Genomic DNA, 12,983 nt, shown 5'->3' with positions numbered 1-12,983 from the left:
AGCAAACCGGTGACCCAGGCAGTTAACCACTCGAACCGTTCAAACAGTTTTGACCTTTTTAATTTTTCTAATTTTTTATTTTTTTTGTCAGAACGGGCTGACCGTTCGACCCGGTAACCGGACCCCTGACCAGTTCAGTCTCTGGGTCGGTTTTAAAAACCATGATTCAGACATATTTCAAATTGTGAGAACCAATCAAATAATTAAAAATAAAGGACAATAAACAATTTTCTGAAGTCCGCTTTACAGTGGAATTACAGTTTTAGTTGTATGTGAAATGAGTGGAAAACAAATATTTTCCACTATGTAAATGTAGGAGAACGGCATTCCTTCTGATTTTCCATTAAGTTATTTTCAAACAAAGATGGGTCATCTCCATTCATATAATTCCCAATTACTCAATTCCGTTCAAGTAAAGAAAGACACTAGGAAATTTGGGAATATGATTTGTTAATTGTTATCCAGTATAACTTGTAGGCGAAGACCCATAAGAGGTAGAGACAAAAACACCTCCCCACTAACATTACTATTACAACAACTAAGTAAAAATGATTACCCTTTTTCTTCCTCTCCTTTCTTTTTCTTTCTATCCCTGCTTACACTATTTTCAAGACAGCACAACCTAAAGAGATGTCACAAACCAACCATAGGTTGAAGGATAGCATATTCTCCTTTTATCTACTGAACCTTCTTAGAAGATATTTTACAATTCAAAGTTCTAACAACATCATCCAAGGCACTGGAAGCTGGGAAGTGATGACTCCATTGCACCAATCTCCTGTGAAGATCCATTAACATCAGAACTCCCCCTTCATCTTCATCATGTTGGCATTGGAGTAGTTCCTCGATACATTTAACCAAGTACTTTACAGCCTTTACTTTCAGCCGGTACATAAAACCTAGTCGTCTCTCTTCAACCTCAAATATCGAAGCCGATATATCCTCAATAGCATCAAATAACTCTAACACAAGGCAGGCCCTTGCAACAGTCTCCTTTTTTTGACTTTCTTTGAACCATGAAATCGGGCCTTTATCATTGGAATGCATCCTAGGTTTCTGTTCTGTATGTTCCAATCCAGCAACTTGAGTTTCCCCTGACAAAAGTATAGCACCTGTTGCAGCATAGTGAAGCAGCAGCTCACACCCTTCTTCCTCTATGGAACTGTAGTACCCAATAAAGATACCCAATGGAATTCTTCTAAATAACAAATTTTGCTGAGGGCTAAAAGCGTGTGGTGCTCTTGCTTCAGATCTACAAATACCATTGCCAGTTTTATTCCAATACCTTAGATAACCATCCTGGAATTCCTTGATCCAGAGTCGCACTGTCTGACCGTCATATTCATTAGAGGCCAGATAATCCTTCTTGATGTCCTTAAATTTGAGTTTCTTCTTGCAGCCAACTTTCTCATTGTTATGCATACCCAAGCAATATTTTTTCATAGCCCAAGACCCTGATATTTTGTCTAAAAAGTCAACTAAAAAATCACAATGGGATTCATCAGTGGGTCTTATGATCCATGCAAGATACCTTGCAGCAGCAGCACGATATGGCTCTACATCATGTGTTTGTTCATCTTCACCAGCTTGTGATGTGTAATTTGATAAGAAATTGACTTCACAATTTTCCCCAGAGAAGAGCAATGCAGCCGCAAAAAAGAACCAACATGGAAAATCTATCAACATAGCCCTGCCACGTAATAATTGAAGCAGACTTGGGTGGTTGGATCAGAATAAAATAATTATTATGAGCGTCTTGCTATGGGATGAAAAACTTACCAGATGAATTTCCAATCAATCATCCCTTTGATAGCTGCTCTTTGCCTGACAGTTGGGTTAGAATGTGCATTGACGTGAGGTAAAAGTTCTGTAACAAGATGAACCAAATGCAGGAAGCTTTTGCCCGAGATAGATCCAGCTAAAGCCACCAATAGGCGGTGATTGTTGGGGAAATAGGCACGAGAAAATGGAAGATTCGATCCAACTTCAGCAGGTATACCCCACCACATCGGCTGGGCAAGTGCATCTAGTATTGATGAAACTAATCCTACTTGAAGCTGTAGTATGGAAGTTGAACCCCTATTGAAAATAGAAAACCCTATTGGGTAATAAGTGACTCAACCAATGATTAAATATGCCCCTTGATCTGGTAAAATCAATTGAGACATGAAATGTTTTTCAGCAATGAAATTGAATGTCATTTAAGCATTTTTCTGGTGAAGAGATACAAATTGAGCATGAAGTAACCAGAGAATTTGGTCCAAGATTAAAATTCTGATATAAGTTAAGCTTTGGTTTGTTATTTCTACTTTTCCCTAATTATATGCATTCCTTTGTTTCCATAATTGTTCTTATATAATGGAAAATTTGTATAAATTAATAAAAATAAAAACAATTACCAAGTTTCATCTGCATTGTATTTGATTCAATACAATGGTTTTTTGGAGCACAAGAAGATTCACAATAGAAGGATCCAAAGTATACTCCAAAGATAATATTTTCTATGAACTTAACTGCAAACAAGTATGTAACCTACATTTATGTGTGCCACATCACGGAGAGTAACACGGGTAAGAAATCTGCATGTATTAGAAATGACACTTAGCTTCAAATACTATATATAAAGCATGATGTAAGCAAATTAGTAAGTCACTCATACCGATATCCATGTCCAGGATCTTAGGAAATGGAAGTGATATCCCTGTTTCACATATCTGTGTCTGTCTTGGAATCCATATCTGAGCATCATGGGACTATGTATTTTCCCAATTTAAACATAAAATAAATAAAGTACAAGACTTTTTTTGAAAAAGTAAGGTAATTTATTAAATGAAGAAAATTAAAAAGAAAAACATAATACGTATTGGGACAAAGGTTTGTTCACATAACCAATTCAGGCAACCCAGAAGATTCTGCATTTTGGATGGCTAACTGCAATTGGGTTCTCTGTGAAGTCATTTTATGACTCTCCCTAGCTCATCTTCAGATTCCTATCCTTGGAAATGGATTTGGGAAGGCCATATTACATCTAACATATCATTCTTCACATAGATGGCAACTTTGGAAAAGATCCTTGATTATCAATAACTCAATATTTAGAGGGAGGAAACCATAGTTGTCAAGGTGATGCCTAGGTGGGCACCTAGGCAACAAGGCGCCCTTTGAGTTGAGGCTTGCCTCGCCCAATCGCCAAGCAGTTTTGTACTATGTATTGTAAAATACGTTTTTATTCCTTATTTTTTGACATTAGAATTATAAAATAGGCACTATTAAACTAAAATATTCATTTTGTGTGTTTATATGCTAATTTGTTTTTATTATTTTCTTATTTGTTAGGATTTAATCAATACAAACATTGCTAAATGTTGTATTGAACCCTCAAAGACTTACTTTTTCATTTTCTTTTCTTCTTTTCCTATAACAAAAATAAGGGTTCATCTCCTATACTTTTTGAATTTTCTTTTCATTCTTTTTTTTCTTCTCATGAATATGTTGATTTTCTATACTTTAACATGAACTCTATACTTTTCTTATGAAAATTATGAATAATTATTAAGGAAATATGGCTATGGTACCTAGGGAACTACCCTAGGATCTATGTTTTCTATATAAAAAAATACATCACCTAGGCGACACCTAGACAACAAGGTGCCCCCCTGACGCCTAGCCTCGCCTTGGCGTTTTAAACTATGGAGGGAACTCCATGATAAATACTTGCAGCCTGTGAAGGAAAGGAAAGATCCACAACTCTTTAGAGATGAAGAAGGTCATGCAATCCAATTACTTTATTCTCGGGACCAATTGAAGTGGGGATTCTTCAAGAGCAGAGCTTATTATTCGTGGTGTGCAACAAGAAAGGGACATGAATCTAACTTAATCGTTTTTGGAGATTCTAAGGTGGTTATTGGTTGGTAGAGAAAAAGTTGCATTGGCCTACAGAGATGAAATTAGAAAGTTTAGATGGCTCACACAGAATATGAAAGTAAAAATCCTCTGGGTACCTATATCGGCAAATTGCATGGCTGATGTATTAGCTAGGCAACTAGGAATTAGATTCTCTGGGCTCAGTAGTAAACTGAATTAGTTTGGGGAGAGATAGAACCATGCTCTGCTAATGAAGGAATTTTATGGAAAACGAAGGAGGAGAAGTTTGTGGTTCCAGAACTTGTCCATCTGATGTGGCTCCCTCTGATGGAAGGTTTTATCAAACTCGACTTTGATGGGAGCAGTGAAGGAAATCCAGGGCCATCAGGGGTTGGTGGTGTGTTCAGAACAGAGGCAGGTTCAGTTATAGCACTTTTTTCAGGACCAATTGGGGTTGGAGATTCTTTGAGAGAAGAAATTCTGGTCCTCTTGGAGGGGGTAAAAAGGGCTAAGGAGTTGAATATAAATAGGTTGATTATCCAAGGAGATTTGCAAGTGGTAATTGGCTGGATAGAGAAGGCAAACGACGGATTATGGGCATACATTAATGAAAGAAGGCATTTCAAGTGGCTAACCCAAGGATTGGATGTGCATGTCTGGTGGGTTAAAAGATGTGCTAATTAATTTGCAGATGCTTTGGCCAAACAGGGGGTGGGAAGAAGTCAATTGTTTTGGGCTACTATGTAATTTTCCTGTTCAGGGGGAGGGGGGTGGTAAGAGGGTTTACCTCCCCCCACCTTTGTATTTTAAACTTTTTTTTAAATTAATGAAAGTTTTCTGCTACTGATAAAAAAAAAAAAAGTTTACAGGATTGTGCAGGTGGGGGCTGTAACAGATTCATTACAAGTAGGCAACACAGATGCATTGGTGTCTGAGACTTTCATCTCTATGGAGATGCACAGAAGGGTATTGTGGAGAAAGATGGAAAGGTAATGGTTTCTGGAGGTCAGACGAAGGAAGTTCTGGTGTTAGAAGAAGTGGGAGGCAAAGACAAGGAGCAAAAAAGGAGGTGGGGTGGTCAATTTGGAGGATGGTTTGGAGCTTGGGTATAATGGATGCAAGGAAAAGGAGGTTAAAATTGTATAGCAAAAAAAGAAATACAGAACAAAAGTATTAACAGAGGGTGAAGAAAAAGAAACTAAAGGTGGAAGCATTGAGACTGAAGATAGTGATGATAATTTGAATGTGTCTTTTGGAAGATGTTATCATTGATGAAACTTATGAAGTTTAGGGCTCAGTGGATTTGGAAACAGTGGTAAATACTAAATACTGAGGTGGAGGTTAGTAAATCTTTGGGCTTGTTCCTTATAGGAGAGGAAGTCGCAAGGACATCATTTAAGGTAATGGAAGAAAATTTTGGTAGGAATTTGATGCCGTTGAAGGGTAAAGAAAAAAAAAACAGGTCGACTCATGAAGCAGTTGGCAGTAATGAAAGGAATAATGAGATCCAAGACAGAATGAGAGCAGTTGGAGTTGAAGGGGATGGGCCTGAAGGGAATAGTGAGTTGGAAGCAGATCATATCTTTGAAAAGAATGCAGTGCTGGAACTAAAAAGGATTAATGTTAAATCCTTTGACCCAAAGGATTTGAGAAGATTCCCAATGCAGTCAGAAGGTTCAGATCTCAAAGAAACCAATGCACTGTCCAAGTGTCGAAGGGTTTTGCCAGATTGAAGATGGGATTATTTGGGATCGAGTCCATTAAGAAAGTGAAGAAAACAAAGAAACTCAACAAGAGAGTAGAAAGGATTGCATTCAAGATTCAGAAATAGCTAATTGATTGAGCATTGATTTTGGGAGATCTTGATGAGCTTTTGGTGCTTATTTAGGGTAGAAAGGGTTTGATGGAGGGTTGATCTTAGGCATGTAAATTTTTCATTAGGATTTATCTGTATTTGGTGTTGGATTGTTTTCACTTTTTCTTGTTTGGGCTTTGGATTGTGTAGAAGGGGGAGGGGATGGTGGGATTTTTTTTCTTTTTGCTTGTCTGTGGGTGATATCTTGTCACCTCTCCTGTACTCATCGTTTTTTTCTCTTAATTAATTTTCTTTTTTATTTATTACCAAAAAGAGATGTATGATATCTTTGTACATTTGCTTACATATTAATAAAATGATGGTTAATTATACACAAAAACAATAGAACAACCTCCCCAATATAGAGGATTAATACAACTCGTGGGAAGATATCTGCAAATCCAATTCCAAATAATATGAACTTTCATCAGATTTCAAATAAGCGTCTGCTGTTTAACACCTAAGAAGTCTGGACTGACTTCTTATGCCCAGACTTCTTATGGTTACACAAGGAAAGATAGGTCGCACTTAAAGACCACCCCATGCACATATTTAGCCAGCTTGAGGTTTCCGCCCTTGCTGCACATTCTATGGAATGGAATCTGCTCGGCCTTCACCCAATGCTGGCTTTGTGCAAAGAATTAAATGGCTGTATTTTTGAAAACAAGAAGCAAGCCACTAAGACCACTATTGGCAGGATTAAGAGGCCCTTGGTGCAATGATCCGCATTCTTGAAAGATTTTGAAGGGTTGAAATATAACCATTTTTGAGGAAGAAGTAAGGTATCGTATTATATTATAACTGTAACAAACAAAACATATAACTGCCCTCGGTATGCTCCATGTACAGCCAGCAACTATACAGAAAAGCCACCCAAAAAATCTAGTCTCTCAAGAATAAACACAAGAGACAAACAACAAAATTAGGTAAACAAAAAGCCATGATCAAAATACTGATGATGAGGGATAAACTTAAAAGAATCTTTGGCCAACAACCAAGAATGCAGGGTAGCCATAGCCCGAACCACAACATCATCTAAGGAGCAGAACTTTTCCTTCAAAAATCCTACTATTTCTTTCTTTCCACAGAACCCAAGAGACCATGTGAGGAATAGCATTCCAAAGCACCTTACACCTACCGCTTAAGCCGGGTTGAAATATAATCATTTCAAGCATAATTTGTGAAGATATTATTCTTAATTCTTTTTTGTGTGACAAGTATAGAAATTAACAAAATACAGAAATTATACTTGAATTTGACTGTGCATGGTTTCTTCTCACTAACCATGTAAAGAGTATTTCTCTTTTGAGTCTTCCCCTCTTTTATCTTTCACATTAATGTAATACCTTACTATTTATCAAAATGAAAAGCTAGAACGAAAATGGTCTGCTCAGCCCTCAGCTACAACTATCTCAGGCTAGACATATGAAAATTTCCATAAAAAATAATGTACACTAGCTGTCCATATTAGTGAAGGAGATCCTAGTCTGGGACCAAGTTCCCTTTTTTCAAGCCTATTATGAATGTTCTAGCCTAGAAGGCTCCCTCTTCCAATATGAGGGAAATTCAAGCATGAATCCTCCAAGAAGATGAAAGAAATAATGCTGACTATCAAGTGCCGATATCCTGCTCTGACTTGTCATGTAAACTTAGTCATTCTGGGGCTGGTGTCTGGTTTATTATGTTTTTTGTACTTGTTTCTCTGTAATGCCCATCATACACCCCCACCTCTTTTCATCACTCAATAGAAAATTGGAAGAAGAGCTCTTAGTTATAAAGTGGGATCCAAACATCTGGTTGATTGAATTTTTACATGACATATAAATTAACTTACAAATATTAAATAGTACAGTTCAAGAAGTTTGATCTGTAACAATTTGTAAATCACAGTAATGGCCCATTACCCAATTTTGATCCCAGCTATCTGGAGTCTTGGGAGGGATCATTTGAAAGGCCAACCCTAAGAAAGTAACAAGTGAACAGTCAAACATGCTCTGACAACATGTGGTGAGCATCTAGGATTTAAACCAAATCAGATTAGGCAGTATAAGATTTGTGCAACTAAGAAGAAAAATTAAAATGAAGGAAATGACAATTTAGCTAACATCCCCGTCCTCTTGCAATTAACTGAATGTTCTTTCTGTTCTAATTTAATAAAATTTCCTTTGCTGATCAAAAAAATAAAATCTTTCTTGAGCAATCAAAAAAATTAACTGAATGCTCTTACTGCCTAGTCTATGCATCTATTTACACATGATTTAATATACTGCTAAAATACCATATATTTCCAGATTTGGTTTGGCTTGGTCTGCTCGAGACCTCAACCCAAGCCCAACACTAAGGATGATTTGGAATAGTAAGGTTCAAATTGAGTCCAGCCCAAATTGCATTCAGAATGGCAGACTTCAAAACATTTATTAGATGCCTCTTGTTGCATAATAGGCACAAGGTTATATTGCAGATCTCAAGTGGATAAAAATGCCAGAGAAGTAGGACACATGCAGAATCTTATGAAACAAACAACTGTAGCTAGATGGACTTTCTTTGGGTTGTTGTTCCGGAACATGCAACGACGAGCATTAGATAAACATCAAATTTTCTATTGGTTTTGGGTAGACAGTTAAGGTCAGCCAAGCAGACAGCACTGAAAAACTTCCACTTCCACCCTTTCAAGATTAATATAAAACAAACAGCTTATAAGCCATTGAATGGTGAAAGAAGTAGGGAACTTACGTCAACAGAAACCACTTATGCAAGAGACCCCTTGTCTCAATAAACATTGTTGGAGAAAGGACCAAGCATATAATTAGAGAACGCCAATTTATCCTCTCATGCAATTCTTTTTTCAAACAAATGAAAGGTCTTTGTGTAGTTTCTTGCAAAATTCTTGAAATATCATGCTTTAAAGTTAACGGATCAAGATACCACAAATGCAACCTGTGAAGAGATCAATTCCAGAAATAACCAAGTAACAATTAGAAAAGAACATATATCATATTAAATAAAATGGCAACAATCATTTGCAGGTCCCTCCCAATCCTGCTGATACAGCACTTGTTCAAGGTGTATGCATGTCATTCTTCAGTTTCATCAATTTCAAAACAAACTCCATGGAGCCAGGATGAAACTATAGTAATATTACAGGAATCATAGATAACTAACATATCATACAACCAGAGTCATTCAAGGAGAATGTAGATCATAGTCATAGTAGAACATCACAACACAGCTCCTCTATAAAATTCTCTATCTTGAGGGTCACTAAACATCTTCTTGTTACTCAATTGTTGGTCTCCAACCCATGTAGCAACACTGGCAGTGGGGTGGTTTTCCTTTAATAATAGCCTCACAACAGCTTTCCTTGTAATGGCATTAATTTCATTCCCACCATCAATGATCAACCGCCCTAGGAACCAGCACCTTTCCAGTTGCCACAGCATGCCCTAGCATGTACGACACTGGCTGATCTCTAATCCTCTCCAGCAAGGACAGAAACCAAAAATTTTAAGGAATGATTACATCACTAGCATTAATGAGCGTATTATCATCATCAAAGCCTTATCCCATCTTTATGGAATCAGTTAAATCCTGTTTTGCCATTCAGTTCTGTTCAGTGCCATGCCCATTGTTAAATTAAGGGCGCTTAAATCATTTCTTATTACTTCCACCCAAGTCCTTTTCAGTCTGCCCCTATCTCTTCTATCCCCTTCAACTTGTAATAGATCACTTTTTCTAACGGGTGCTATAGATGGCTTTCTATGGATGTGACCAAACCATCTCAATCTACTTTCTCTCATTTTATCACCTATTGGAGCTACTCCTAGGCTCCTTTGTATGACTTCATTCTAACCTTGTCCTTCCTAGTTTTACCACTCACCAATCTAATCTTTCGCATTTTTGCCACACTTAATGGACATATAGAAGTCATTAAAAGGGAAAAAAATATCAGGGTGATATTCTGAAATATAGAAATAGAAAAAAGACAGTACTTCATCACTATCAAAAGAAAAGGAAAGAAAAAGACAGCAGTCCATGATTGTTACCTATTCACAATAAATGGTATACAAGTCATATTGACATACCTCAATGCCATTCCCTGGTTGTTGAATGTGATCTCCTCTTGTAAAAGCCGATGTAGCTTTGAAATGGGTAAGTTTCTTTTAAAACTTGATTTTACATTAAGAATCCAATTTAAGGGGAAAAGAGTTTGATAACAAGATGATGATGATGCCACTCTTAAAATAGCACTAAACAGCAAATGGAAAAGTGATGCTGCATTTGTTAAAAGATATAGTCAACACACTGAATCACTGCAAAAGACCATTAAGCATTCAAGCATCAAAGCTAAATTCACCAACAAATTAATAATTAAATAAAAATAAAAGACAAAGTAAAAAAGAAAAGGTTAATCTGCTATACAAAGCTGGTCAATATTCTCTATACAAGAATAGAAAGGGCAATAAAGTACTAACATTTTCTAGAATGCAAAATTTGAGTAAGGAGAAAATCAGAAAAGGAAAGAATATTAAGGAACAATGAAGAATGATGCTCTTCTAGCTAAAACTTCCTATATGATATTTTTATCTATAGATAATTGAAATTTATTAATGAAGAGAATTATAATATTAAAAACGATGTCAAGCATCCCAAAGATTAGGTAGCCAAGGAGGCCACCTCATAAAATATTACTGTACAGTATCTGCTACAACCTGATTTTCCACCTGGCTCCAAATAATTGATCTTAATTTACACCTTGTTTTGTCAATTCATCAGCCATCCCATTAACTGCTCTTTGAACACATTTTACATTGATAACTCTCTCCTTTTTAAGCTCTTTAATCTCCTTCATGGTGTCCCTGTATTGCCAAGGAATCAACTCCTCCTTATGCCACCTTTTCACCACTTTTGAGGTCCCCTTCCAATCCAATATTTCTATAGTTGAGAGTTTTCAGTAAAAAAGTGTCGGTTCCTCTTTCTTTATGTTACTAGCAAAGAAAGACAATGCATCTGATGTAGGGATGCTTGGCGGGCCTCAAATCGTGCCATGTGGCATCGGCTAGATCAAATCCTGGCCGCACATCACCAACTGCTTCCAACCACTCCTAAGGCAAGGTTAGCTAATAAAAGGGGGCACTCACCTCAAGATAAGAAAATAAAAGGGAACCATTCTTGGCTATTAAGGACTAAGCTCTAAGCTCTCGTCTCTTGCCTAGTCCGACCCTTCTTCAAGCACTCAGCTAACTTGAGCGTTGGAGTCTCCACACCTGGGATAACACCCAGGGCCTCTGACGTATGCTCTTCTCCTATTTACAGATTGGACCTATCAGCCTCAAACACTAGCAAAATCACCTTGTTGCCCTCGGCCTCATATTTAGCAGCAACAGCAACTTTGATGACAGACAAACATTGACGTGGAACTGTTGACCCCCATTCAGCATGAAATGAATCCACGTGAACAACCAAAGAAACACAATACTGCACACTTAATGACCTTCAATGCCAATGCATACCCATTTAAAGAAGTAAAGTTTGCCCATTGCGGCCCTTATCAGGGTCCTACATGTGAAATTGTTGCTTTTTGATAACTGTTTAGTCACTGCTGTTCCAAATATGTTGGATAAATGGATATAGAATTCAAATATAACTTGGACCATACAATATCAAAAATCTACTAGGAAGCAAGGTGGATAAAAAGGAACTTAGTTATTCACACAAATCCAATCATGGTTAAAAAAGAAAAAAGAAAAATATGTCAGAAGACAAATATGTTATAAAGAACACGCAAAAAAACATCGTGACCAATAAGGTCAAACCATGTACTAGATAATGCACTGAAAGAAAGACCTTGTGGTAATTATGTAGTTCTAGATAATGCACCAATGCAAATGCCATTGTCGTATAGCTTATGCTTCAAATGCACAAGTTTGACTTTCATTCTAGAATTCCAAAGGTATATACAGATCAAAATATCATATCACCCCTAATAGAAATTGCAAGGACAGAGACCCTGCTAAACCTACCATGTCCTTCCAATCTATCAAGCACATCCACGCACACACGAACCAATTCAGAACATTCGCAGCTGGAAATCGAGCTTCCCACCTGCAGAAACTCCTCTTTCTGAAAACGCAACACCTTGCAAGATATCGTTGAAGATAGGACAGTAACAACCGTGTTCACCATGTATTCAATTTCTGAACCGAATACCTGTAGAATAAGTATATATGTTTAGAGAGAGAGAAAGAGAAAGGGGGACTTGCTGACGATGATGAACCAGTTTGTATTGGGAAAAAAAATGCAACAACAAGGACTGACCTTGGGTGCCTTGAAGCACATCAAAGAGAGGGCAGTATCCAAAACCCTAACCCTAGACACTTCATTTAAGTTGAGAGATTGATTCAACGACGAAATGGCGGGATCACAAACTTCTTCGTCACCGGGTGAAGGAAGTTCGCTTTGTAGGTGTAAAGCGAGCTTCGTCAAAATATCGGTTATTTCGGGTAATCTGTTCATCGCAAAATGAACCGGAGAAGAACGAAACCAACGAGGCTCGGATAGAGGTCACACTCACGCGATCATTCGATCAGCCGAGTTGATTACCCGCCAAAACCAATATTCGAAGCCGTGTAAAGCGAACTTCCTTCACCCGTGTAAAACTGTTGAGAGAGAGAGAGAGATTGTGCGCATCAAATCCGATTACTGAGAAAGAATAAGGGTCCGTTTGGTTCAAGGAAATAAGGGTCTGTAATCCGATTTGGAATGGAGTCCATTCTGAATTCCGATTCCAATTTCTGGTGGGATGATATTCCCTGTTATGATCATTTCCTCCCCTCCTTTTGAGAATGAAAATCGATTCCAACCAATTTGGATTCAAGTCTTAACCAATCAGATGAAGAAATAGATCATTTCGATTTGATTGTGATAGATGTGAAGTCAATGATTGTGAATCAAATGGATGTTTAGTGTTAGGGTCACAAGCCGGGAAATAAATGAACCTCTAAGGAGCCCACTGGCCACACCCACAGATTATATCGGTTTTGGTTTTGTGATTTTGTCCCCATTAATAATTGGATCGTGACTTTTTTTTTTTCTCCGAATTGATTCAAAACCAAACCAATTATACATCTAATAATATGTAAAGGTTTCTTGGTTTTCTTATAATTTTATATATTTTTATGTTCAAAAGAGTAAATTTCATAAATTATATATAAGAAAATATTGGTTAAAATTATTTGTTTTAGCAGCACAATTATTTTTATTATGT

General features: G+C 37.2%; 1 protein-coding gene across 3 annotated transcripts; it reads right to left on the bottom strand.

The window, feature by feature from the left end:
- Positions 1 to 423: 423 nt before the first annotated feature.
- LOC104586620 (acyl-CoA synthetase family protein) lies at positions 424 to 12,684 on the bottom strand. 3 transcript variants are annotated; one of them, XM_088889788.1, is made up of 7 exons: positions 12,035 to 12,684; positions 11,740 to 11,926; positions 9,802 to 9,991; positions 8,453 to 8,656; positions 1,780 to 2,079; positions 1,532 to 1,690; positions 1,276 to 1,454 (listed from the first exon to the last, which is right to left on the bottom strand). In XM_088889788.1, exons 1-7 carry the CDS (start codon positions 12,230 to 12,232, stop codon positions 1,415 to 1,417), a joined length of 1,278 nt encoding a protein of 425 aa, XP_088745914.1. In that variant the 5' UTR covers positions 12,233 to 12,684; the 3' UTR covers positions 1,276 to 1,414. The 3 variants fall into 3 exon arrangements, with proteins under 3 accessions (XP_010242208.1, XP_010242210.1, XP_088745914.1); XM_010243906.3 differs by having other exon boundaries at positions 424 to 1,690; positions 12,035 to 12,673; XM_010243908.3 differs by lacking the exon at positions 8,453 to 8,656 and having other exon boundaries at positions 424 to 1,690; positions 12,035 to 12,672.
- Positions 12,685 to 12,983: the final 299 nt, after the last annotated feature.

This window comes from Nelumbo nucifera, chromosome 6 (assembly GCF_055504915.1).
Source record: "Nelumbo nucifera cultivar China Antique chromosome 6, China Antique-T2T, whole genome shotgun sequence".
In the NCBI taxonomy this organism is placed as follows: Eukaryota; Viridiplantae; Streptophyta; class Magnoliopsida; order Proteales; family Nelumbonaceae; genus Nelumbo; species Nelumbo nucifera.
Note: the sequence above shows the minus strand (reverse complement) of the source record. Positions and strands in the feature narration are given on the sequence as shown.